General features: G+C 57.6%; 1 protein-coding gene across 1 annotated transcript in view; it reads right to left on the bottom strand.

Annotated features, from left to right (window-relative positions):
- Window positions 1-27500, bottom strand: part of MYO7A (myosin VIIA) — a 78485-nt gene that overhangs the window by 42265 nt on the left and 8720 nt on the right. Inside the window, exons 2-13 of the mRNA XM_070426867.1 lie at window positions 23886-23999; window positions 18129-18281; window positions 9787-9971; window positions 9146-9267; window positions 8923-9065; window positions 8549-8662; window positions 7309-7462; window positions 5817-5893; window positions 5074-5193; window positions 4215-4357; window positions 3046-3256; window positions 2437-2572 (exon numbers count right to left, since the gene is read on the bottom strand). Of these exons, the coding sequence (XP_070282968.1) occupies window positions 2437-2572; window positions 3046-3256; window positions 4215-4357; window positions 5074-5193; window positions 5817-5893; window positions 7309-7462; window positions 8549-8662; window positions 8923-9065; window positions 9146-9267; window positions 9787-9971; window positions 18129-18281; window positions 23886-23999 (1672 nt within the window). The remainder of the gene's footprint in view (window positions 1-2436; window positions 2573-3045; window positions 3257-4214; window positions 4358-5073; window positions 5194-5816; window positions 5894-7308; window positions 7463-8548; window positions 8663-8922; window positions 9066-9145; window positions 9268-9786; window positions 9972-18128; window positions 18282-23885; window positions 24000-27500) is intronic.

Raw genomic sequence — 27500 nt, 5'->3', positions numbered from 1 at the left:
TCCCCAAATCCAAGGCCAGAGGATCCTCAAAGTTCACCCAGTCCACCCACATCCGTGTTTCAGTGGGGACACTGAGGCCGGGAGAGGACAGCCACTGGCCCAAGGTCACAGAGAGGGTGAGGGCAGAGCCTGAGCTGGAGCTCCACCGCCCCAACCACACAGCCCCTCCTCAGGCTGGTCAGAGAGAGGGCAGCAGGTGTGTCCCGGGACGGAGTGGGCACCTCCCTGAGTGAGCCCCAATGCCTAAAATGCCAGCCTCAGTCTTAGTCAAACGCAATGGTAAGTGTCACCTGGGAGAGACTACATGTTGATCTGGTACCAGCTAATAGTACAAAAATTAACTCACAATAGCTTGCTTTATGTTTTCAAAGTCCCCTCACAGCTGCCCCGGCGCCCAGGAGGTGTGGGACCAGCAGGGATTATCTTCTCGTCCCACAAGGGAGTAAATCGAACTCAGAGAAGCTAAGCAAGTCACAGGCAGAGTTAAGACTCAAACTCAGGACCACCAGTGCGGGCCAAGGAGGCTTCTCTACACCACACAGACCCCAACTACCGTTCCCAGTTAATGGGGAGTTAGGAGCTGGTTAATGGGGGGGGGGTGTTGGGGGGGCAGGAGACAGGTGCCCAGGGCTGAGGAGGAGGGACACTACAGAGGGCAGCACCCTCTCCCCACAGGACTCGGGCATCTGAGGAGGGGTGAGCTGCAGGAGCACTCGCAGTGGAGGGGTGGGCTCTGGGGTTGGGATGGATTGTGGGGCTCTAACGAAGGCGCTGTGACCTGGGAAGGTCCCCTCTGGGCCTCAGCTTCCTCGTCGGTCAGATGGGAAAGACAGTACTCAAAGGCCGTTGCTTCTCTTTAGATCACCCGTCACCATCCATGTCATGAATGAAATGCCGGATTAAAACAGCACTTCGCCAACCAGAAAATGCTGGCAGAATTGCTTACGGCAGCTCAGAACTGGTCAGTGATCTGAGGCAAGTCGTTTCACTCTCTGGATCTCAGCTTGCAAATCCACACAAGTAGATGACCCTCGTGTTCCCTCCAGAGCTAACGTTCTATAATTCTACAGCTTCATGTAAAGTTCCCTCTGCCTTCACTTCTGCATCCTCAGCCACACAGGAGGCCTGGCACGTAACAGATGCTCAGTGAGTGTTGGTGGCACTGAACTGAAAACTGCAATCCTCTGTTGCTCCAAACAACAGACCCATTGGTTGGCCCAAGAGTCCTTCTCATGTGACGTTGGCGTCCTTCTCTCGACAGCCCGGTGGGAGCTCACATTTCCTATTTTACGGCGGGCTGAGCAGCCTTCAGAGCCCACCCCTGCAGCATGGCTCATGACACACTCTACTGCCTCTGGACCAGCTCAACAAGGACCTGCTAAACCGATGACTATTCTTATTTGTTTTGAATTTCAAAGGCTTGGGCTGTGGGTGGGACCCTTTGGGGCTGAATGACCGGAGCTCCATGTAGACACATCGCACCCCTGAGACCCAGTCAAGGCTGGCCCTTTACCAGTACAACGGGGCGGGCTACCACCTGCAGGCCTATGGCAGACCCTGTAAGAATTCCGAGTGGAGTAAACTGGACTGTGTTCTGACCCTCTTCTCGACGTCTAGCTTAAAAATGAGCCCAATTGCATGTCCCAGGAGGGAAGAGGAGCGTCCCCTTCAAAGCTCACACGTGGTCTTTTTGCTAAAAGAGTCTTGGTGGGTAACTGGGCTGGCTCTAGGCCTGGGTTTGCACCCAAAGGGCTACGTCTTGTAAGGACCCTGAACCCCCCTTATGAGCCTCAGTTTCCCGTTGTACAGATGAGCACTGAGCCCACCCCAAAGAGCGGAAAGCAGGGACTCAGATACTTGTACACCACGTTCTCAGCAGCATTATCTGCAACAGCCACCACATGGAGACGCCACAAATGTCCATCAACAGATGAAACGATAGCTAACGAGGACACGTGCTCCAACAGCCATGCACCTGAGGACCTAATGCTCCGTGAAATGAGCCAAACACAAAAGGACAAATATTGTAGATTCCACTCCCATGAAGTACTTCAAATGGTCCAATATGTAAGACAGAAAGCAGGATCGAGGGTACCAGCGGCTGGGGGGAGGGCGAGGGGGAGTTATTGTCAGTGGGGTGCAGAGCTCCTATTTGGGGTGACGAATAGGCTCTGGAAACGGATAGTGATGACGGTCACACTAATACTGATGATGGCTGCACTATATTGTGAACAACTTAATGCCACTGAATCATAGACGTAAAAATTGTTAAAATAGTAAATTTTATATCACATATCTTACTACAACACTTTTAAATCTCTAAAACAAAACCATAAAAAAAGCACTGATCCCACCTGGTGTCTCTGTCCTGGGCTGGAGAGGGTGAGGGAGGCAGGGGCCCAGACAAGGAGACAGCCCCGGCCAGCCCGCCTGTACCTTGAGTCTCATAGTAGACGACACCAGCAAAGTGGTTGATGCCGAACTGCGTCTCGTGGTTGTTCTTGGGAGGAATGTAGTTGGAGTTGAGCTTGTGCTGCGAGTTCAGCTTATGCAACATGGTGGCGTCCGTGCCCTATGGGGACCGAGGGCAGCTGTCGGGCCTCCTATCCCACGCCCCCCACCTCCGCTCCCCCCACTCTCCACCAGGCCCCACTGCCTGTCTTTGCACCCCCTCTTCTGTCTTTCTCAAGAGCTTTTCTCCCTTTGCTCTCTGAGCCTCCATTTCCCCACTGTGATAGTACATTCCAGTTTAGAAAATCTACTCCCGGGAGTAAAACCCTGGGAACAGTCCCTCCCCACTCCAAGGCCTAGGCCGTGTGTGGAGCACCTATTCTGTGCCAGCTGCATGCTTAGATCTTCAGTGTTGGGTGCACGACCCAGTGGATTGTACTGATTTCCAAATGCCAGGTGAACGCACTTGAGTTGGCCCAGAGCCACCCTGAGAGCGGGTGCCATTAGCCCCATTTTGCAGGTGAGGAAAGCAGAGGCTGGGTGTGGAGGATGCGCCCCCCCCCACCACACCCACCCAGCCCCCCGCAGGCCCACCTTGGGGAACTTGCTCTCCTCGTCGATGAGGGAGATGATGTTCATGGGCTTGTTGGCGATCATGTCCAGGGCGTCCTGGTTGTCGGTGAACTCGATGTGCAGCCAGTCGATGCTCTCCAGGTCGTACTCCTCCTGCTCCAGCTTGAACACGTGCCGCACGAAGAACTGCTGCAGGTGCTCGTTGGCGAAGTTGATGCAGAGCTGCTCGAAGCTGGGGGGGGGGGGGGATGCGCAGGGGACACAGGGACAAGGGGGTGTCGTTCAGGCCCTGCTCCACCGCTCGGGGGCCCAGCTCTGCCTCCACCTCTGAGGGGGAATGGGACTGCCACATCCAACCCCCTCATGAGCAGGAGGGGACACCAAGGCCCAGCGAGAGCAAAGCATCCCCCCAAAGTCACTCAGTGAGTCAGAGGGAGAGCTAAAGCCAGGACCCGGGGCTCAGGACCCTTCCCCTGCATGACCAGGCCCTGGGGAGGGCGGGCAGGTGGGCTCCAGCCCCAGGCAGAGCCAAGGCTGGGGAGGTGCCCCAGGGGGAGCGGTCCAAAGTGTCAACGGATTGGGGAGGGGGCTGGTGAGACTTGGAAGCAGAGCCTTGACGGCTGACATCTCTGAGCCACCAACTCAGCGCCCTCCCGGTGACACTGTGAATTCAATGTGGGCGGGTGTGGGGAGGGCTTCGGGACATCCAGACATTACAGGAACTGAGGCGACTTGCCAGGGGTCACTCAGCCAGGAAGTGGGGCAGGGCCGGCTTCCTGCCACCTGGGATCCACCTGGGCCTGTTCCATTCGTCTGCCCACACGGCCCCCCAAGAGTGTGGGCCTCCAAGTGTGGCCAAGACCCCCATCTCAACCTTGGCTCAGGCCCAGCCTCACTTGCTTCCAGGCACCGTGCAGCTGGGCACAGGCCGATGGGCAGCAGGGCCTGGGGTGTCCTTGACCATATAAGAGCCTCCCCCCCACCACCCCCTCCTGGCGGGCCTCAGCTGACTGGGGACTGGAGGGGATGGGGAGGAAGGGGAGAGGGCCCTCGGGGACGACTGGAGTCAAATTTCCCAGCAGCCTGGCAGGGTGTGTGGGGGGCCGACGAATGTAGTCTAAAGGGAGAGACGTGACCTTCCTGTCCGTGTTGTGGAGGAAAAGTCCCGCAGGGCAGAGCCCCACCGCTACCTGTTCACAGCGAAGTTCTCGAACCCAAAGATGTCCAGGAGGCCGATGGACCGGCGAGAGTTCTTCACGTCCTGGGACGGGGGCTTGTAAATCGCGGCGTTGATCTTGTCTACGATCCACACGAAGAGCCGCCCGTAGATGCCCTGAGAGGCAGGGCGGCTGCATCAGCCCCGGCCCAGCCACAGCCTCCCAGGGAGACAGGCCACGCTCCCGGGCCCTGGAGGCCTCGCTCCAGCCCCTTCCGTGGGGTAGCAAGCTCTGAAATCCCACGCCTTTGCTCCAGCTGTCCCCCCTGCCCGGAGCACCCTTTTCTGCTCGGACAATTTCTATTGGTTTTTCAAAGCTCCCCAGGAAACCTTCCCTGACCTCAGAGTGTGGGGAGCCCTCCTTGGGACTCCCATTTCTCTGTCCATCTCTGTCTCCCCATCAGCCCTGGATGCCTTGAGGGTCCCAGAGCCCAGCACAGGGCCTAGAGCAGGCACAGCAAGTGTGTGACTGTGGAAACAGGCAGGATTCGGCACCCTGCCCACCCAGCCCAGCCTTTTTTCATTGTCTTCTTTGAAGAGACCAGAGAGGGTGCCCCTGGGCTGAGAGCAGCACAGCAGAGAGAATGTCCAAAGAACATGCCCCACATGAGGGCCAAGGGGCTGGAGATCAAAGCAGGCCAGGGTGCAGGGCCCCTGGGGGCACAACTCCCAGCCCTTGTGGGACTCAGCCCAAGGCAGCCAGTGGCTGGAGCCTGGGTCCAAGGGCAGGTGGGGGTCATGGCCCAGAGGCCCACCAGCTCTGTGGACCCCTCAGCTCCTGCCCATCAAAACCTCCGGAGGGCGGGAGAGCAGGGGCCACTCCACAAGCCCACCTTGACGAAGGCATCGCGGACATCCAGCGCCTGCTCCCTGCTGAGCGGGGTGGACACCGTCTCGCCGCGGGTGATGATGGTGCGGCTGGTCAGGCAGTTCATCAGGTCTGGGGGGTTCACCTGGTGGGGCGACACCGGGTGGTCACCCAGCCACCTGCCAGCCAGTCCCTCCCTAGAACTCCCACCACACCCAGAACCCCTCCCTCTTCACAACCAGGCCTCACTCAGACTGTTCCCTCCACTCAGACGGTCCCGCAGGGCAGAGCCCCACCATAAGAATGCCCTTCCCAGGCCCTACAGCCAAATCCTCCCCCACACCAACCCACCCCAACGCTGCCGGAGAGAACTGCTCTCTGATGGCCCCTGCCTGCTCCCCCCTACTCCCCCTATGTCACCTGCCCTTCCCAGGACTGGCTCTTACTCTGGCTTTACTCATCGCCGTTTTCCAACCCAGGGCCGAGCCTAGTGTCTGCTAAAGACTGACAGACTGATTCACTTGGTCCCCTAAGTCCCTGCTGCTCCCAGGACCAACTGGGCGGAGACAGGCTCTGGGTTCTCCTCCTAGGGACCCGTGCCCAGCACAGATCCTGTGCACTGTGGCACCTGTGTTGAATTTCTAGAACTTTCCCAAGCAGAGGTCCCAGCTCCTTGGGCCCTACGTGCTCAGCCCCTGGGCCTGAAGTCCAAACTGTCCCTCTGAGAGAAACAAAAACAGCCGAGGGGATAGAAGACCGGGCACTGACCTCGAGCAAGGATGCGGCTGTGGCCAGGGACGGGGAGAAGAGCACCTCGCAGGCATCCAGGTTTTCAAATGTCCTGGCTGTCAGCAGCAAGAGGGCACAGCATCAGGCAGCGGAGAGTGGGCGGGGGCAAGGGGGCAGTCTAAGGGGACCGAATGCCCGCCCCGTCCACAGAGGACACCACACTCTGATTTAAAGCTTCTCTGGTCAATGTATGTTTGATGAACGTTCTCATCATGAACTATGGGCACCAGGAGCTTAGAAACCGTGTGTAGACAACACCTGGCTCTACGCCTGGCACCCAGGTATCAGACGCTGGCCATCATGCCTGCCCCTCCCACAGCCTTCACTCTAGGCTCCCAGAACAACCCGTGGCTCCTCCGAGACAGGTCCTGTGACTTGCTCGGCTTAGTGCCTGATACTCCCCGTCCTTCCGCCAATGCTTCCTCAGGCCTCAGAGCCTCTGCATGAACTCTCCCTTCTGCCTGGTGTACCCTTTCTTCATCTCTTAGTCTTTTTTTTTAAGAATTGATTTTGAGAGAGAGGAACATCAATTTGTTTTCCCATTCATTTATGCATTCTCTTGGTCTTTTAAGACTCACTAGACTGTGAGCTTCTTAGAGCTGGGATTATCCATCCATTCACCAAACAAACTTTCCAAGAGCGTCAGTTTCGACTTAAGCTCAGGCTCTTACTCAGTCGTGGGACTGTATTGGGTACCAAGGGCAAGAGCAAAATGGAACTCGGTGCCGGCCTTCGAGGACCGTCTCCCAGCCTGGCACATAGTAGGTGAGTGAACATATTCTCTTTTCTAGCCTTTCCCCTTTTCTGAAGATGGATATTTAATCACTCATACCTTAGTATGACTTAATTAAAAAATTTACTCCCTCTCTAAGACACCTGACCTTAAAGATGAAACCAAAGTTGGAAGTGGTTTTAAAGGGCCAATAGTGCCCTAGCTGGTTTGGCTCAGTGGATAGAGCATTGGCCTATGGACTGAAGGGTCCTGGGTTCAATTCCGGTCAAGGGCACATGCCCAGGTTGCGGGTTCAATCCCCAGTAGGAGCAGCACAGCAGAGAGAATGTCCAAAGAATATGCCCAGCATGAAGGCCAAGGGGCTGGAGATCAGAGCAGGCCAGGGTGCAGGGCCTGAGGGGGTGCGCAGGAGGCAGCTGATCAATGATTCTCTCTCATCACTGATGTTTCTATCTCTCTCTCCCTTCCTCTCTGAAATCAATAAAAAAAAATATTTTTTTAAATAAAGGGCCAATAGTCATCCCCCATTACACTGTATCCATACATCTCTATGGTGGAATTTCAGCACCTGAGTTAAACCACACCTGAGGCTAGGGGACCTGTTCAAATCTCCCACAGGCACATGCGACAGAAACTGAGACAGAACTGAGCCACCAGCACCCCCTGGACGGCTAGGCGTCATGCTGCTCTAGGATCCAGTACAAGGTTGGGGGAGTGGGGTGCATGGAGGCCCCTCACCCTCGTACTGCAGGTTGCCGAGGTGCAGGATGGAGGCCAGGAGCTTCGAGATCTCCCAGTTCTCTGTGTCAGTGAACATGAGCACCTTCATGGCGGAGCGGATGTTGGCATACTCCTGGCTGTCCTCGCGGCCCTCACAGGTTATGCAGTTGCCCTGGTGGGCAGGAGGGGGAGAGTGGGTGAAGGAGGGCATGGGGGGGGGCCCTCACTGCCCGGCCAAGCAGCCTGGCTCCGGGCACCGACCTCACCTAACGGGCACCATGACTCTCAGGAAGGCTAGCAAGCACCCACGTGGGCTGCTCAGGAACACATCTCCTCCATCTGGAAACCCTGGATGCCCCATTTCCCACGAGTAAGAGGCCTGGGTCATTGACAACAGGCCTGGTCCATCACCCTGCTGCAGGCACAGCACCAAGGCCCTGCCATGCTCCCCTCCACCCAGGGACACCCACCCTCAGGGACTTGAACCCTTCACCACGTGCAGCCTGGGGTGAAGGAGCACTGGCAGGGCCTGCCCCATTGTGTGTGCCTGTAGACCCGTGTGTGTGTGTGTGTGTGTGTGTGTGTGTGCACGTGTTACACCTACAACACACATACATGCACCTTCGTTGTCCCACATCCCTCAGGTGCCATTGCCCACCCTTGTGTCCACACAGCTCAGCCCATCTCCAGGCAACCAGCCATCGGGTCTCCCCAGGACTAAGGAAGCTGGTGCCCCACAAGCCAGCCTGCTGTGGTAGCAATGGCCCTGGGTCCACTTCTCCTTGGTGGCCTGCCAGCAGCAAGAGGCTGGCACCAGAGCCCTGTAATCAGCGAGCCCTCGGGTATGAAGCCACCGTGTCCTGCACCCTGCACTCCTGGGGGCCTGGCAGAGGCCCCAGTCTTCAAGTCTTTACACTACACTAATACAGTATATGTGTACAGGCGGGCTCATGTATGTGTGTGTGTGTGTGTGTGTGTATATGTCCCTGGGTCTGGGACGTCTACACACATGTACGCGTGTCTGTGGGGAGAATTTGCCTAGATGTGTGTGCAAGCGGGTGTGTACCCACGTGGGGAACAGGCCTTAGGGCACACACAAGCCCAGGGTGGGCTGGGGGTGGGGCCGGCGAGAGGATGGGAGAAAGCCCACATGGAAATTCCCACCCACCCGGCCTAGGGCTGGGGAGGGGCTGGGTGGGCTGACCCCGGCCTCACTGGGATGGCTCTCCCCTCCCTGGATGCCCCACCTGGGCCTCACCATAGCCAAGTAGTTGTAGTCGGAGGCCTGGCCCAGGCCCAGCTTCTTCCTCTGGTCCTCGCCCATGCCCTCCAGCATGCAGTAGAACACGTGGTAGTTCCTCTCGTCAGGCGCCTGAAAATGGGGCACAGGTGTTGGGGGCAGGAGCACAGGGGGAGGCCGCCAGGAACCAATCAGGAAGCCTGGCCACACGGTTTGCTGTTTGAACAAGTGGCTTCTATGAAAAAGCTCCCATGGTGGTTCCATGGTAGGTTTCGGGCATGCAAGCAGGCAGCCGCCGAGGGACGACTGAGGCTACTCGGACGTGTGAATCCCACGCAGCACTGCGGCTCGGGGCTCTGTGAGGGACAGCTCTGCCCCGGGCCTGGGCCCACCTGGCGACAGACGCGCGACTTCTCCAGCAGGTACTGCTCGATCTTGGCGCCCTCGATGGCACCCCGCTTGTTGAAGTGGATGTCAATGTACTTCCCGAAGCGGCTTGAGTTGTCGTTGCGAATGGTCTTGGCGTTCCCGAAGGCTTCAGGGTGGGTAGAGGGTCACGGGCAAGGTCAGCCCCCGCCCAGCCGCCCAGCCCTCCCCTGCGGCCCCTGGCCCTACCTTCCAGGATGGGGGTGGCCTCCAGCACCTGCTGCTCGATCCACGAGTGCTGCCCACTGATGGCCGCCAGGAACTGCAGGATCAGCTTCGTGCTCTCTGTCTTCCCTGCCCCAGACTCCCCACTGCAGACACCCAGACACAGGCAGGGCCTGTCACAGTCTGCGTTGTCCCCCTCCTCTTAGCGCTTCAGCCCAAGCTGCTTCCCCCACGAGCCCTCCCCTGTCTGTGTAATGGGCTGACAATAGAGACCATCCAGGGCTGGGAAGGCTAGAGGAGTTCATTGCTCTGCCACAACCAGAGGTTACTTTCCTTCCCCTTCATTCCGACATGCACACCCCTCCCTCCCTACTTGCCATATAGCATGGCACGTATTAGATGCTGGATCGTGCTTTGTCCTTTTACCCTCTGCCCAAGAGAGAACAGGATCCTGAGCTTTCCACTGACCCTAACTTAATAGGAGCCAGCAGTCAATACTAGTAAGGTTGGCCTCAAAAGCTAACATGAGCTTGGGTCGCATTAATAGAGATATCAGACCTGGGAAAGGGGAGGTGATTCTCTATACTACGAGACATTAGCAGGAGCACATAGCTAGCGCTCTCAGGGTTAAGCCTGGACCTCCACCCTGGTGCTGGGCCGCCCACCTGATGATGCAGCACTGGTCACGGCTGTTTCGTTTCATGTTGAAGTAGCAGTTGTCGGCAATGGCGAAGATGTGTGGGGGCATCTCCCCGATCTTCTTGTTGGTGTACTGGCGGATGTGCTCTGGCGAGTAGATGGAGAGCAGCTGGTAGGGGTTCACAGCCACCAGGATGGAGCCTGTGTACGTCTGTGGAGAGCAAGGACCAGGGAGCTCACCGCGGCCCCCGTGGGAGGCTCTGACCCCAGAAGCTCTCGGGTTCTGTCTGCTCCCTCCCTCCGGAAGGGACAGCACTGGCTTTGGAGCCACGTGGCTCTGGTGCCAGAATTCTGCCTCCCTATGACCTGGGGGCGGGTCTTCAGACAGCACTGGGCCTGGCTCAGAGGAGGTGTCAGGGACATTTGATAAAGGGAGGAAGGAAGTGAGGGGAGAGGGAGAAAGGGTCTCTGAGCCTTGATTTCTTTATCTTCATCTGTAAAATGGGCATAAATCAACTGTTTATGAAAACGAAAGAAAATTCCTAGCATACTGTAGGTACTCCTCAAATGCTGGCTCCCACCTTTGCCCCCCAGCCCCACAGCCCGAACTTTTAGAGTGAAATTCTAAACCGGACCTTTCTAGAACAGAGGGAGGGGAACCAGGCCACAGGAGCTGAAGGGGCCAGGGGGTGTGGCTGGGTTGGGTGGGCCTCAGTCCCTGCAGCACTGCCCCTGGGCTTGGGGACGGGGCACCTCCAGACATCTGGGCAGTGCAGGCTCAGGGCCAGGGGCCCCTCCGAGAGCCTCTGTCTGTGGGCTCCCCGCTTAGTGCACAGAACGGCCACCTGTGCAAAATGTCCTGCTGTGGGCCTGGCCCTGCCACTCAGGGGACAGCAAGCCCCCAGGACACAGTGAAGCACCCAGGGCTACTCCTCCCTCCTCCTGCCGCTCCCCACCCCACCCGAAAGTACCAGGCCCAGCCTGTAATTGGTGATAAATGTGTTGACATCTGGGCCTGGACAGGCTGAAGAAAGATGTGACCTCACAGGGAGGTGACAGTCCGCCATCCCCACCCGCCTAGGCCTCAGTGTCCCCCCAGCAGCCTCAGCCTGAGTGGCCATGCAGGAAAGGCACTGCTGCTGGCAGGGAGAACGCCCACCCGGGGCCAGGTGTGGCCACTGGAAGCCCTGGGCTGGGCGCCTGACACCCAGGCTCCAGTCCCAGCTCTGCCCGCCCTGGACGGACCTGGCCTGGCAGCACCCTTCTCTGGGGCCCAGAGGACTCTCCTCTCCCTCCAGACTCTTCCTTCAAGCAGCACGAGCCAGAGCGGCTGAGCCTCACCACACTGACCAGCTGACCATGGGCAGGAGCCCCAGCAGGAAGAGACGGGGCAGGACGCAGACGGGGAAGGAGGCTGGAGAGGAGCGGCCAGGCCAAGCAGGCATGGAGAGCTGGGCCGGCTCCGTGCCACACTCACCCGCCCGCACAGCTGGTCTGAAGTTGGAAGGTGGGGAACAGGGAGAGAAGGTCCTTCTCCACCAACAACCCCACCAGCCCAGGGCTGGGCTGACTGCTCAGAGTAGAACCCGCCGACCTGACCCGCAGCCCGGGAACCCCCTCAGCCATCCTCCCCCACAGCTCAGCCCTGCCCAGTGGTGGGAACCAGCTGGACTCTGGGCCCCGGGGGGTGAGTGACCATAAGGAGCATCTCTGGCAGATCACTTCGAGTCTCCAGCCTGCGTTTGCTCATCTGTAAAGGGGGGTGGTTAACGTCTACCTCCCAGGCTGTTGTAAAGACCAAAGGGCATAACCTTTGCAGGTGCCTGGTGCAGAGCAGCTGCCCTAAGTGCCCCTTCCTTCCTCCTTACACCCCCTTAAAGCATCTGCTCACCCGCCTGGCCCCTGATCACCACGTGGCATGAGGCTGGCTCCATGCAGTCATTCAAGAGCCCTTCTCTGAGGCACGTGGGGCCACTGACAGCCCAACCCTGGGGGCCGTGGGGGGAAAGCCTGGGGCTCTGGGAGCTCAAGGAGGTGAGGAGGGGGGCAGGTCTCTCAGTGAGAATCGAGCATGAAAGGCATGGCATTTGGGAGAAAGGCCGCCCTGCAGTTGCGGGGAGATGGATGCTGCTGCAAAGGCTGCAGGCAGAGACGGTATTTCAGACCTAATTTCAGTCAACAGGGAGCCAGACAGAGGTGGTCTGAGAGCCAGGTCCGTGACTGGGTGGGGCAGGGGCAGTGCCAGAGGTCCCGGGCTTGCTGAGACCCCAGGAGCACCTTCCTGGGGCTGGGCCCCACCCCCTCCTCCCACCAGGGTTCCCATGGCCTCTCCACTGGGCCCTCCTGGGCACCAGGCCCTCAGTCCCCTGCCTCTTGGATGTCCCCATTGACGTCCACCGGCCTGTCTAGACCAGACCTCCTCTCCCTTCCAAGGGGCTCCTCCTCAGCCTCCCAGCTTTGCCCACATGCCACCACCACCCTTCCCCAGGCAGAGCAGGGCCTGGGAGCTCCCTCCACACCTCTCGCTCCTGCATACAGCCCACCTCTCTCCATCAGCATGGCCACCCCCCTGCTGGCCAAGCACCTCCCTGCTGGGCTCCCGGGTTCCACCCTGTCCACTCCCATCTACCTTCCATTGCGAGCAGGGTCAGCTTTTAAACAACAGCCCACAAGACCCCGAGCCTGGCCCTCACCAGCCCACAGCCAGAGGCGCCCTCCATATTAAACACCTCAGTTAAAAGCCCCACACTCTATCCCCTGCCTCTTCACCCAGCGAACTCCTGCTCATCTTCCAGGCTAAACTGAGAGGGCCTGCAGGAAGCTGCACCCTCCGGTGTTCCCAGCACAGCTCACCCCGGCCCACCTGACTCCACTATAGCTCTGGTTCGCTCTCCCCTACACCCTGCACAGCACGCAGGGCCCTCAGCAAGTGCTGACTAATGGAAAGAGTGACTACATTAATGGGTGAGGAAAGTCCCTGCTGCCCAGGAAAAAGCAGGGAAGGGAGCTCAGGGGACAGGCCTGTCAGCAACACTGAGGCAGCCTTACCTACGCTGACGGGAAGGATGGCCCAGACATGTGGCCAGTGGAAAAGTATGGAACAGTATGGGGGCAATGTTACCATCATAGACAAAAATTTTTAATTGTGTATACACATTATTTTATATCATATATATATATATATATATATATATATATATACATATACATATCGTATATATATGTGTGTGTATATATATATACATATTTTATATATGTATGTGTGTGTATATATATATATATATATATATATATATATATATTAGAGGCCCAGTGCACAAAATTCGAGCACTGGGGAGGGGGGGGACCCCTTGGGGGGTGTCTGCCTGCTGGCTTAGATCCAGTCCCTCTCGCAGTCTGCAGTCCAGGGCTCTCGCAGTCCCGGACCCCTTGCTCCTTACCACCCTCCTGCAGTGGAGGCAGGAGAGGCTCCCACCACTGCCCCTGTGCTCGCTGGGCTTCTGGCTGAGCAGTGCTCCACCTGTGGGAGCTCACTGACCACCAGGGGGCAGCTCCTGCATTGAGCGTCTGCCCCCTGGTGGTCAGTGCGTGTCATAGCGACTGGTTGTTCACCAGTCATTCCGCTGGTCGTTTCACTGTTTGGTCGATTTGCATATTAGGGTTTTATTATATAGGATACACATATACAGTCAGCCCTCTATATCCACAGATTCCCCATCTATTGATTCAACCAACCATGAGTCAAAAATATTCAGAAAAAGTTACGTTGTTGCTGACATACTATGTAGTTAGGCCAATGTTGGTTGGGTCTGAACTGAACATGTATAGACTTTTTTCCTTGCCATTATTCCCTAAACAATAACAACTATTTACATAGCATTTACATTGTATCAGGTACCATTAGAGATGATTTAAAGCAGTGGCTGCCAACCGGTGGCCTGCGGACCACTGGTGGTCCATGAGGTCTGAACGGTTGGCGACCACTGATTTAGAGTATACAGGAGGGCGTGCATGGGTTATATGCAAATTCCACACCCTTTTATATAAGGGATTTGAGCATCCATGCATTTGGGTATTGACTGGTGGTCCTGGAACCAATCCCCTGTGTATACTGGAGGATCGATTGGAAGTTAATGGCAGTGGTTCTCTGTGTGGCAGAAGGAAAACGTTCTAATCTGTAGCACATATACCCATTTCAAAATAAATAATAAAAACAAGGCCTCTTCCTTCGGTGAGAGGACCCTCCCCCGCAGAAGGGCAAGGACACTCCAGCTGACGGGAAGGACCCCGTTGGGCGCAGGACTCTGCAGCTTCCACAGCATCGCCCCTCACCTCCTCAGAAGGCCGCTGAGAAGTGCAGTCACGTTCCCTTCTCAGAAGGGAGAACTGTGCCTCCAAGAAGGAGAGAGGCTTCGAGATCACACAGCAGATAAGCAGGGAGTGGGATGAGCAAGGGACCTGGGCCCAGAGCCCCAGCTCTCGCTCTCCCACCTGGACCTCCCCAAATCTCAGGATGCACCTGCGGGACTGTGGAGCTGGCGGTGGGGGGAGTAGGAGAAGCAAGAGGCTTGCCACTGCCAGCTTGAGACCAGGCCCGCCTGCCCCTCCCTGGGCCTCGTGCCCATCCATCCCCCGAGACTCTCAGCACTGCTTCCCGAGCCCTCTGGCCTCTCTCTCGGAGAGCCCACAGTCAGCAGACAGTGACTGCCCACTTGCCCAGCGCATGCCTCTTGCTCAAGTCTCCAGTAATAAAACCTGCCCTGTGGGGCCCTGGGCCGAGCTGGAGGACAGATAAGGACGATTCCCAAGCCCCAATACAGCACACAAGGTCCCTAGGGGCCTCCAGGTCCCCAGGGGGAGATCAGGGGCCTCCCTGGGGCCAGAGATACCCCCCCCCCCCCCCCAGAAGATGTGGCAGGAATCCATTTTACCTCAAGCTCCACCTCCTCCAGGAAGCCCTCAGGCCTGCCAGCCTGCAGCCTCTACCTTAGCAGACCATGAATACCAAAACACATCCTGGGGCACACATACCTCCCCAGAGTCACAGAGGTGCCACCCAAGAATCTCCTCATTGCACTGGAGGGAAGGCTGTGACCAGAGTGGCAGAGACTCCACAAAGGCCGCTTGCCAAGACCTGGGTCCAAGCCTCCCAGACCTCTGTTCAACATCAGGAAGCCCTGGTCCCTGTCAGCCCTGCCACCTGTTCCCTGCAGAACCCAGGGACAGCCCCTGGCCTCTGGGTCCCCAGTGAGAGATTGCCAGGTTCCTTGGAGGGCCCTCTCCTATTGGGGTGCCTGGGCCGATTTGTGGCCTGGGTACTGTCTGTCCCTCGGGCTCCTGGGGGTGGGCCAGCTGGAGCAGGCAAGCCCAGGGCAGACAATCGGGGACAGGGTGTCCCCCGCTCATGGCTGTGAGCGGTGCGGTAATCTGAGGAAATCCTGGGTGTGCGAGGCTGTGCCCAGGGTAACCCAAGCCATGAAGTGACCAGGGTTGCCATGGTGAGGGACAGGTACGGTTTCTGAGTGGGACAACGGCCCGGCCCAGCTGCTTCTTCAGACCCTGCTCTCCTCCACATCACCCACCCAGTCACAGAACCGTGGAGCCACCAAGTCCAGGAAACTCCCTTGAACCCTACAGCTCTTGAGCACGACTTCCCAGACACCCAGAATCTGAGCCCCATGGACGAGAAGGCTGGGGCCTCCCAGGGTCCATGGCTTGGTTTTCTGACCAGAGCCTCGGAATGAAGGTGACTCCGTCCCCTTTCCCCTCCCTGCCCCTCTCCCTCACCCAGAAAAGGGGTCAGAAAGGTTACTAGTGACTCTTCCGATGAGGCAAAGGGTGCAAATCCCAGGATTTTCTGGAGAATCTACAAACTCTGGAATGGTTTTCTTTGACCCCTAGTAGGTCTTCTGAAGGACACAATGTCCAGCTGCTTTCTCCGCCAGCTGCCAGACAATCACAAGCAGGATTCACTGACCTGGGACTCTCTAAGTTCCCCACCCGCAGCCCTTCTGAACCCGTCTTCGCCTTTTCCCTTGATTCAGTCTACGAACCAACTGCCTCCCATGTGAGCCACCAGTTTGTCTGCAAAATCACTGAACTGTGTGTAAAATGACCACCTCCAGGCCTCAGAGTGATTCTCAGACACGGTCTGCAGGGTCCACGGTGGAGCCACCTCCCACCTCCCTCAGCTCTTCCCTGGCAGGAGGGTGGGTCAGGAAGTGGCTCTGGCAGTGACCTCAGGCGGGTGGGCGCCTCCCTGCCGCATCCAGACCCAGTGCCAGCCTCCACTCAGCCTGAGGGAGTGGCCACGGAGAGCCCTGGACCCCGCGGCGTCCACCTGCCACCCAGGGAGGAGCAAGGCGGGGGGACTGCCAACACTGGGGTGCAGACACCAGTGGGCCCTCAGGGGAATCTCTGGCCTTGACTCGAATCCTAGCCCCACCCCCTGTCAGTGCAAAGGGCTCCCTGTGAAAGCCGCTTGCTGTGCCTGCGCCAGGGGTGGATGCCAAGGGCCCAGACACAGCCTCTCCTTGGGAGCCTGAAGGCCCAGAGGCACCCAGCGTGGGGAGGGAGGCAGAGGGCCTCCCAGCAGCTCTGGGGCCACAGTGCCCGGGCTTCTGAGGGGATGGGCCCCTTGTCTGGAGAGCACCTTGCTGTGGTTCCTCAGGGACAACCCCTGGCTCCCCTTCACGGTCCTGACAACCAGAGCGACTCCTACTCCGAGCCGCTCACTCACCAGGCGTGGTCCTGCCTCCGCCTCTAGGCATGCAGTGCCCTTCCCTGAATGCCATCTCTACCAGCCAGCCTCACCCACCTCCAGGAGCCCCACCACCCTCCCCGAGCTGGGAGTGACACCTCCCTCCGGCAAATCCCTCGGAACCTTCTCTGCACTTCTCCCAGGCACTAGTCAGCCCACAGCCCCCTGAGCATGCCCTCTATACCAGCCTGCCCAGGGCCTGGGGACTGGCCTCCGGGGCTCCCTCCGCTCTCTCCCTGCACACTGCTGTGGGCCTGGCTAAATCTCGTGAAGTGTCAGTCTTCCTGTCTGTAAAATGGGACTGTTGGAGTAGATCCGCAGTTGTAAGTGTGGCCCAAAGACCTCTGAGGGTCCCCAGACACTTTTAGAGGGTCCACAAGGTCTTTCTTTTCCACCTGCGTATCAGTGAGGCCAGATATTCTTCATATGCTCTAACTAAAACATCAGCCTGGATGCAGAGCAGATATGAGAATCCAGTTGTCTTCTATTAAAGCCAGACATTAAGGATATTTGAAAAAATTGTAAAACAATGTCACGCATCTCATTATCTTTTTTTTGCAAATATAGCTCTTTTTCATAAAAATATGTTACCTTGTCATGGATTGTCATGGTTATTTTTAAATGAATTGATAAAATGTTTGAAGCTTCCCGGTCTTAATTTCTAATGTGGTAAATATCAGTAGACATTACTCATATAAACACACTTTGGGGTCCTCAATAATTTTTTGTTGTTGTTAATCCTCACCCGAGGATATTTTTCCATTGATTTTTAGGGAGAGTGGAAGAAAGAGAAGACAGAGGGAAACATTGATGTGAGAGAAACACATTGATTGGCTGCCTCCTGCACGAGGCCTGACCAGGGCCTGGGCCGGGGAGGAGCCTGCAACCAAGGTACGTGCCCTTGACCAGAATCGAACCTGGGACCCTTCGGTCCGCAGGCCAACGCTCTATCCACTGAGCCAAACCGGCTATGTCTCCTCAATTATTTTTAAGAGCATAAAGGGTTCCTGGGTCAAAATGTGTGAGAACCTCTAATTAAATGATCTCTGTGGGCCCTTCTTGTTCTGATGGGCACTGCCCACCCTCAACGCCCATGGGCCCCTCCTCCTGTTGGGATCAGCTCAGTCCTGTCTGGGTGAGACTGTCTTTGTCTTGAGTTTCCAGGTGGAGTGTGGGGTGTAATATGGAGGTTTGGGGGAGGGGAGTCAAGGAGCACGTTCCCTCCTCCATCCCCTGCCTGAGGATATGGCTCCCAGCCCCTCCTCTCTTCACCTTGTGGACCCAATAGCAGGCCTGACCCCACAGCAAACCCAGGTGGGCGGGGCAGCAGCTCCCGGTCTCTGGGCAAATCACTGAGTCTCTCACCAACTCTGCCCTGGTTTCCCTGTGGTTCCAAGACCTACGGAGGCACATGAACCTGTGGTACAAACAGCCTCCTTCCCCAGCCACAGACCACACAGGCCACGGCCCCAAAGAGAGGATGAGCCAGCCCCAGGGACACGGGCAGAGGGGTCCCTGGCCGGTGGCCAGCAGCAGGCCTGGAAGTCTCTGGAGGCTGGGCCCCTGGGTGGCACTGGGGCCCGGGGCAGCCGGGCGGGCGGCACTCACATAGATGAGGTGGTCCCGGTAGCGGATGAGCAGGTTGCGCAAGATGCCAGCCTCGTTGAGGTCCCCCAGGCGGATCATGTCCTCCACACCGTGGACCGAAGTGGGGTGCATGGGCTTGATGTGCGTGGCCTTCTGCGGGGTGATCCAGTGTTCCTGCGGGAGGCACAGGGGCTTATGTCAGGGTACGCTCCTGATTCCAGGCTGCGGGAGGATGGGGGGAAGGGCTTGGATAGAAGGGAACCCCCAGTCCGTGCGACCCTGCTAAGGGTTCTGGTCTCTTCCGCAGCCAAACGCCATCCAAACACCATCCGTACTAACAGGTTTGAGCCTATGCCCGGCCCAACCCCCAGGGGCCTCTCCTCCTCCTCCTCTTAGGGATTCTCTCGACAGACCTAAGAGGCAGGCAGGCCAGGGACTGTGGCCCCATAAGGTTGTCATAAAGGGGATGAGGGTCCCCCAGTCACGTTGCGGGATGGGATGGAAAGTGTAATACTTGTTAGCCTTGGCTTCCAATCTAGACTCCGGTAAACAAATGCACAAAAAGTAACTTCAGAGAGTTCCAGGGATAAAGCAACAGGCACAGAGCATGGAGAGCCACCTGGGAGCGACGTTAGACAATGTGGTCAGGGGCCACCTCTCCCAGGAGGTGATAGTTAAGCTCAGACCGGAATGATAAGAAAGAGACCCTGTAAAATGTGGGAGTCCCTTGGCCTGGCCGGTTTGGCTCTGTGGATAAAGCGTCGGCCTGGGGACTGAGAGGTCCTGGGTTCAATTCTAGTCAAGGGCATGTACGTTGGTTGCGGGCACATCCCCAGTAGGAGATGTGCAGGAGGCAGCTGATCGATGTTTCTCTCTCATCGATGTTTCTACTCTCTGTCCCTCTCCCTTCCTCTCTGTGGAAAACTAATAAAATATATTAAAATTTAAAAAATGATGTGGGAGTCCCCACGAGAGGAAATTCCAGGTCCAGGGAACGGCACACGCACAGGCTGAGGCTGGTGAAGGAGGGCGGCAGCAGTGGAGATGGGGAGAAGTGGACCCATTCGGGGTGTATTTCACGGGTTTGATGCCCGTGGAGCCGGGGCGCTTTCACTGCTGAGCTGAAGCAGAAACAGGACAGGTTGCCCTCCGGCTCCCCTCCTCTTCCCTGCAATATTCCCTGCTGCCACCGGGTGGCAGACGGTGGAGCATCTGGCCAACAGCATTGACTCTCAACAAACTTGCAAAGCCCAGGTTTCCTCCCAGCACTGGAAGCCTCTCCCTGCTCTCCCCTGCCCCTCACCTTCCCACTAGCCTCCAGCACCTTCTCCTCACAATGCCAGCCCTCCAGGGAAGTGAGTCTGACCTGTGCTTTGGGGTGTGGCCACAGCCTGAGTCAAGCCCCCACAGGCCTCTGGGGCCCGTTCCCTCCTCCCAAATGCCAGAACCCTGGGAGCCTCAGGACCTGGCAGGAACCTGACTTTGGGGAGGCGGGTGTAGAGGACCCTCCACCACCTCCCAGCTCAAGCCTCCGACTTGCTGAGCAGGTGTGATGGACAAGTCATGATTCTCCTCCAGGTCTCTCTGGGAGAACCAGCCCCTGCGGCTAGATGCTAGCAGGAATCTGGCATCGCCCCCCCCCTCCCCCGGCCCCCCCCCCCCCCCCCCGCCATCCCATCTCACCTCCAATCCAACTGGTCACCACTCCTACCCATTCAATCCTCTAAAGCGCCCTCCTCGCCAAGCCCCTGCGCTGATCCGGAACACCAGCTCTCACCTGGTCCCTGCCCCCTGCTTGTCCTCCACCTCCCCTCCAGCCCTCCCCTCCCACCCCTCACCCCCTGGCGTTTCCTCAGGCACCAGTCTGATCCCACCACTCTGGGGCTTTCAGCGCTTCTCTGACTCCCCCACACACATGCTCTTCAGCCTGGCCAGCGTGAGCCTGACACCAGGACCGCCAGCCTGTGCTCCAGTTACCTCTGTACTTCCAGGACAGGGGAGGCTGGTGGTCATGGCCCCAAACCCCTCTGTGACTGGCTGGTGCTGTCCCTCTCCCTTCTTTCCATCAGCCTTTGAGGCTCAGCTCAGATGTTCCCCAGTTTCCAAAGCTTCATTGACACGGCTGCCCACCCTCACATGCTCCACCTGCGCCCCAGCCCACGTCCACCGCAAGCAGGGTCAGGGGCCCCCTCTGGGTCCCCACGCGGCCTGGGTCTCCCACTGCGAACATTCCTCTCTCCCTGGGTTGCCACTGTCTGAGTGCAGCTCTGTCCCTGACCCCCCCACCCCCAACTTGCCCCAGGCTGGGTGCTCCTGGGGGCCAGGTTCCCTGGCTGGGGTGTCCCTTCCGCGGTGCCTCCTACAGGGGCCGTGGCAGGAACTCGCTAATGGGTCAGGTGGCCCGCTGGTGAGCACAGCCGACCAGGTCTGAATCAGAAGCAGAAGTCCTGGTCACGGGGAGACCCCAGAGATCTCCTATCCCAACCCCTCACTTCACCTGGGGGACTAGGACCAGAGCAGGGCGGTGGCCTGCACAAGGCCCTCAGAGGCTCAGGCCCAGGCCAGCCTACACCTCCGGTTTCCCTGGCATTTCCAGGCACCTCCTGGGCCAGGAGCAATTCAATCCAGGTCAGGCCCTCATGCAGCTCTCCCTGCGGCATGAATGGGCCGGGCAGTGAGATCGAAGAACGCGCCTGGGCTTTCCAGTCCCAAGCGGAACATTCCTCTCCCCCAGGCTCCCTGTTCCTCATAAAAGCTGATCCAGGTGGAAAATTCCCTCTGCCTGGTCCCCTCACTGGCTGTGGGCCAGAGAGAGAGGACTCCCGGGCAAGCTGTCTGCCTTCCCCACTCGACCCCAACTCTGGGCCCATAATTACTCCCGAACCGCTCAGCTCAGAGAGAAGAGGCGACTCAGCCCCTGCGTGACCCTGTAACCCTGTGCACGTCACTGCTTCCCTGAGCCTCCACGACCTCACCTACGAAATGGGAATTAGAGCAACATGATAGTTAAGCTCAGACCTGAATGATAAGAAGGAGACCCTGTAAGATGTGGGAGTCCCTTGCCCTGGCCGGTTTGGCTCAGTGGATAAAGTGTCGGCCTGGGGACTGAGAGGTCCTGGGTTCGATTCCAGTCAAGGGCATGTACGTTGGTTGCAGGCACATCCCCAGTAGGAGGTGTGCAGGAGGCAGCTCCTTCTTCTTGGGGATGTTGGGAGGATTCATTGATACAATGAAGGCCGACCTTTGTTTTACTGCTGCGAGATCTACAAAGGAGCCTGGGCATTCCTCAGCCAGCGCTGGGTTTTATACTTCCTCGGGACAGAACGACCGGCCGCTGGTTTACAGCGAGGAGTCACGCTCCAGAGGTACAGTGGCAGAGCTGAGTCTCTCCCCACCCCTTTCCAGCTGAGGCAGCACCCCCAGGTCAATGTCCACCCACAACACGGACCAAAGTGTAACCAGGGCAGAAACCAAGGCCTGGCCCCGAGAGAGAGGGGAAGGGAGCGAGAGAGACCATGGCCAATTGCGGGGACTGTGGCCCATGTGAAAAAGAGCTGGCCTGGCACTGAGCTCGGAGAGAGGAGGGCCACATGCTCTGAGAGGGAGGGAAGGAGGCGCATCTGGCCATGCGAAGGGCTTGGGCAAAGGCGGAGTGTTAGGATTCCATGAGGACTGCAACCATGACCTGCCATTCATTCACTTATTCATTCATTCAGCACGCCTCTATGGAGAACGTTGTCTGGGCAGACCCTTTGTTGAGCTCTGGAGAACTGGATGTGAGTCACCTGGTCCCTACCCTCAAGTTGAAGAAGTCTGTGGGATGACAGGAATAAAAGAGAGGGCCTGGAGGGGTGAGGCGGGCATGAGCGTGAGAAAGGCTGGTGAAAGAGGAGGCCAGAGCCAGGCACCCGATTCCACTGAGGCAAGCCCATCCTCCCCATCCTGCTCCACGTCAGCCAGTCATGCAGGTCCTGCTCTCAGGGCCTCAGTGCGGGCGGCTGGGAGGGGACCTCTGAGATCTGGTGACACAGTTACAGGACACCATCTGACATGCAACACGACCCAGCTGAAACTCAAGCCTGCAGGCAGCGTCCCGGGGCCCCACCCTGAAGGCTGCAGGCAGGTTCCTGGGCCTGTCTGTGCCACCAGCCCCACTTCTGTGGCTACAGCCAGTGGCTTCCTGGGGCGTCTGAGAACTGGAGCCTCCGGAATGACCCTGCAGGCGCTCCCAAACCCAGGGCACAAAAGGTGGTCAATGAACCTGAGCCCCAAGTGGCCACTGAGATGTTGGGAGGGGAATGGGATGCACAGAGGCCAGCGGGCCTGGGTCCTCACCCCAGCACTGTCACCTGCAGCTGTGTGGCTAGTTCTGTGGCCCCTCTCTGTGCGCAGTGTCCCTGGGGCTGCCCACTTGGCCTGTCACAGATGCTGTGAGGACCCAAAGAAGGAACAGGGTCAAACTGTGCAGACCCTGACGGGGATGTCCCGGGAGCTGCAGGGGTAACAGTGACGCCCTCTCCCTCCATGTCCACTACAAGGCCTCCAGCGTCCTGAGCCCTCTCCTCTCTCCAGCAGAGCCTTCTGCTCCACGTCGCTGTCCCCTCCTCCTCCCCCGTCAGACTAGGAGGCTAAGACAAGGACTCAGTCTCATCTCTATTGGGCTAGAGATGAGTACAACCCAAATTATGGTGGAACTGAATCTCTCTGAGTCCCTCACATCCCTGCTAAGCAGCCACCCTGTTCTCTGCACTGCATCTGCATGTCCCCATGCACATACACACGTGCAATACACATGCACACGTGTTCAGAGGCTTCCCCTCTGAGCCCTCATCCAGACCGTGCACCTTCCTCACACCTTTCCTTCCCTCCTCAAAGCCCCAGTCTCACTACCAACTCACACTTCCCGTGTCCCTCTCCTTCAGGAGATAGAGGAGACACGGGAGATAAAGGGTTAACCCGTCAGGCTGATTCCCAGGGGAAGTCGGGTGGACAATGAATTCACAGGATGCCCGTAACCCAATAGAGCAGTAGTTCTCAACCTTCCTAATGCCGCGACCCTTTAATACAGTTCCTCATGTAGTGGTGACCCCCAATTTCATTGTTACAAATTGAACATAATTAAAGCATAGTGATTAATCACAAAAACAATATGTAATTATATATGTGTTTTCTGATGGTCTTAGGCGACCCCTGTGAAAGGGTCATTCGACCCCCAAAGGGGTCGAGACCCACAGGTTGAGAACCACTGCAATAGAGCGAGACCAAGGGTGTTTTCAAGCTCTCACTTTCCTGGGATGTTCTCCATGTGTGATCTCATTGGTGGGTCAACACCCTGTGACATAGTTCCTGTTATCCCCATTTTACAGAAGAAAACAGTGAGGCTCAGGAGGAAAAACGACTTGGCAAAGCTTGCACAGCTAGTTAGTCAGTGGGCGATGGAATATGAGCCTAGTCTGTCCAACCCCGAAGCATACTGGTGTCTGAAGAGCTCCCTGCCTGGGGCACCCGCCACCTCACCGCACATGTGCACACGCCCGCGCAGACACATATCTCTAACAGTAGGAAGCATGGACTATGCTTGTGGGCATAAAACAGGTAGCCTGGGGCAGGAGAGGAGAACTCCATGTGGGGGGGGGGGGCAGTGAGAGGTGACAGTGAGGGCACAGGACCACCTCTACCCCCTTGAGGGGGGTCACTGCTTGGCGCCTACCTCAGGTCACCTGTCAGCCCGTGTCCTCCCCAGGGCATGGGGATGGGGGGAGGTAGGGGGCTACTCACATTGCCCTCATCGTCCACCACCTGGATCTGCCCAGAGTCGCAGAGCTTCACCACCGCCCCGATGGGCACATCGAACTCCTGCCCAGATCTCAGGTCCATCCAGACATAGTCCCCCTGTGGGTGAGAGACATCCCAGGCCAGGTGAGCGGGGATGAGGCTCGGGCACCCCTTCCAAGCAGCCCTGTGCCCCATCCCCACCCCCACCAGAGGCTTCTGTGCCAACCACAGGAGAGGGAAGAAAAGGGTACTTGCACTTGCTGAAAGCCATTTGGTGCCAGCCCTGGGCTGGGCATTTATGCAATGTCATCACCCCCCCTCTGTAGCAGCCATCACTGCCCTGATTTTACAGATGATAAGCAGAGGCTTGGAGAGAAACCTAACAGCTGATAAAAACTGATTCACAGTGAAATAGCCCATGGGAATGGCCCAGGGGAAAGAGCTCTGGGCTGTGAGTCAGGAGACTGGGTTGTAGGACCCGCTTGGCCTTGGACCAGTGGCTGACCACTCGGAGCCTCGGTTTCCACATGTCCCAGTGAGAGGTGGGCTCAGTGAGTCCCAAGGTCAACTCAGCACCGTTCCAACCCCTTCCTATTCGCACTGGAAACAACTATTTTTCAGCCACAGCTGCCACTGTGGGTCTTTGCTTAATGGGAGGTTAGCACATGTTAGAGACAGGCTTAGTCCAAACCCAAGCTTTTTCCCAGAAAAAGTCAACATAATTGGAGAGCCTCTGGGAGGGGAGGGGAACTTACGTATTTACTGAGCATCTACTGTGTGCCCGGCCTGCATGGCTGCTTCCATAAACGGCCCCATGCAACCCCCATGTCTGCTTTAGTCCAGGGCCCAAGCTGAGCTTCCTGAGTGCTAGGCCTGGGGCCACCTGACACCCCCCTGCCCAGGATGTTCTCCTTCACCTGCCCAACACCCACCCGTCTGTCCAGATCCAGAACAAATAGCAACTCTCCTTGGCCCCTCCGCACCTCCCTACTTTCCTCCTCCTGCTCTTCCTCCCCAACTCCTGAAGAGTTCATTCATTAATTCAGCACATATTTGCGGAGAGCCAGCTGTGGGCCAGGCCTGGTCCAGGCTCTGGGGAAGAGCAGTGACCTGGCAGAGTGCCTGGGGCAGCAGTGGCAGCCCTGAGCCAGAGCCATCAGAGGGGACCTGAGCAGGCGCCAGGTCCCACGGGCCCTGAAAGCCATGGACAGGCGCTGGGCTTTTAAATATGAAGCCAGCGGGAGGTTTTAAGCAGGAGAAAAGAGTGATGTTCAGAGCTTCCCCCTGGCTGCTCTGTGGAGAATGAAGGCATCCCTTGGTACAGCCAGCACCAGGCCGGGTCATCACCACCGGAGTCCATTCCCCGCCGGCCTGCGGGGCTGGGTCTGAGTCTTCATCTGTGACTTCCCAGGGTCAAACGCAGAAAAGCAAAATTTGTCTCTCAGAGAGAGAGAGAGAGAGATAGAAATAGAGAGAGAGGAACACATGAGCATACAAGTAAGAGGGTGTGTGTGTGAGTATGTAAGAGAGAGCATGTGTGAGAGAGGAGGGTGTGTTGTGTGTGTGTGTGTGAGAGAGAGAGAGAGAGAGAGAGAGAGGCTGACTGACTCCTGGAGGCCGGCCGTGGCACCAGGACACTGCTCTGTGCTGACTCACAATGACCCTCACAATGTTTCCCTCAACCTATTTCATGGAACCTTATGATAACCTTTAAGCAGGAGATTCCATCTCCGATTACCTCCACAAGGACGTCAAGAAACATGCTCCAGTTCACACGGCCGTTTTGTGGCAGAGCCAGAAATGAAGCCTAGCCTGACCAACTCCAACCCAGCTCTTTCTCCCGACATGCCCTGGGCCCAACCCTGAACCAGCTCTGTGAGCAGAACGCAGAGCACTGATAGGGTCTCTGCCTGGAGATGACTTGTGGGCCCAAAAGGCCAGCTGGAAGCTTGGGCTGGGGGTAGCCAGAGGGCGAGGCTAGCTGAGTCATCTGTACCCCCAACCCAGCTCAGAGTCTGACACACAGAAAATGCATTCCCCTCAGGGAACAGAAAACCAAAATGAAAGACCTGGTGTCGGCAGGAGATGGAGGCTCAGAGAGGCTGAGCAAGGAGCGTGGGGCCACACAGCAAAGAGAAGGGACTAGAGCAGCCGTGGGCAAACTACGGCCCAGCGGCCAGATTCGGCCCGTTTGAAATGAATAAAACTAAAAAAACAAAAAACCGTACCGTTTTATGTAATGATGTTTACTTTGAATTTATATTAGTTCACACAAACACTCCATCCATGCTTTTGTTCCGGCCCTCCGGTCCAGTTTAAGAACCCATTGTGGCCCTCGAGTCAAAAAGTTTGCCCACCCCTGGACTAGAGCCACCTAACCAAGGCCTGATACCAGGAGGACAGTGTCTTAAGTGTCTCTGCTTAGGTCTGAACTTGGGAAAAGAGGCTAAAATGGCAGCTAAGAGGCTTCAGGGAGAATTCTGGGGCCTGAGAACCCTGAGGGGGGAAAGGCCCATGGTCCCAGGGAAGGTCCTTGGAGCGTCAGAATAGAAGGGACACTGAGCTCCAGGTTAACCCCGCCAGACGCTCCCATCCCCGTGGCCAGACTCCAGGCGTCCCCAGGACCGTGTCTGGCCCCATTCCTACCACCCCCCCAGGAGGGCACCCCACTGGGGACCTCACCTTGAACTGAAAACCCCACTTGCAGGATGACACATCCAGTGTGGCTGTGTGACTCAGGACAAGTTCCAGCTTCTCTGCTATGAATACGGGGCTGGAGCAGAGGGTCTCCCAGCCCCAGAGTGGGTACCCAAAACCCTGGTGGGGCCCCTCAGGGAAGCAGAAGAGAGTGGGTTCAGGTCCCAGTTCTGCCACTGACACCATGTGACTTTGGGTAAGTCTTTCAGACTCTCTGGGCCTCAGTGTTCACCAGCCTTAAAATGGGAAGAGGGCAGTGGCCGTGAAGATGAGAGAGTCACGCAAATGCCAGCTGTGCTGGACGTCTCCCACCTCCTGCCCAGGCAGGAGCCCCATTTCTCTTCAAGGGCCTTAGTCCCTTATGCCTCTTCCCTCCTCTGGGGCGGGGCCTGGGGCTCAGTCCCGTTTGTGGAATGAAAAGGAGTCTGTTTCAGGACATGCCCCCACCCCCACCCCCACCCCAAACCTCATAATGGCTCTAGGACACAGGTTTTATTAGCCCCAGTTTTCACAAGTGGGAAAGGTGAGCCCACAGAGGTGTCCAGGTGCCTGTGTGTAAGGAAGTGTCCAGTTGCTAACCTCGGTGATAGAGACTCAGTGGGCCATCCAGTCCCCGAATGTCTACCAAGGCCCTGGGGCACCTGCCGGGACCCTCCTCCGCCCCAGCCATCCCCCTGGGTAAATGCACAGGCTCTCCCCCCAGGGAGGGGCCAACTCGCGCTGGGAGGCAGGGACCAAACGCAGCACCACCAGCCCCCCATCCCCATCTGCGTGCACCCGAGGCTTCGCGACCCTGTGGTCCTCCCTGGCGCCTGACAGACAGGGAGGCTGAGGCCGGGCAGGGCCCCGGGGCGCACCCTCCTGCTCCCGCCAGGCCTCACCGGCATGACCGCGTAGGTCTTCAGCGCCTGGTTCAGGCTG

Source organism: Myotis yumanensis, unplaced genomic scaffold, assembly GCF_028538775.1.
Source record: "Myotis yumanensis isolate MYYU_CA2020_CCGP unplaced genomic scaffold, mMyoYum1.0.hap1 SCAF_10, whole genome shotgun sequence".
In the NCBI taxonomy this organism is placed as follows: Eukaryota; Metazoa; Chordata; class Mammalia; order Chiroptera; family Vespertilionidae; genus Myotis; species Myotis yumanensis.
This window is presented reverse-complemented; position numbering and strand designations above follow the sequence as displayed.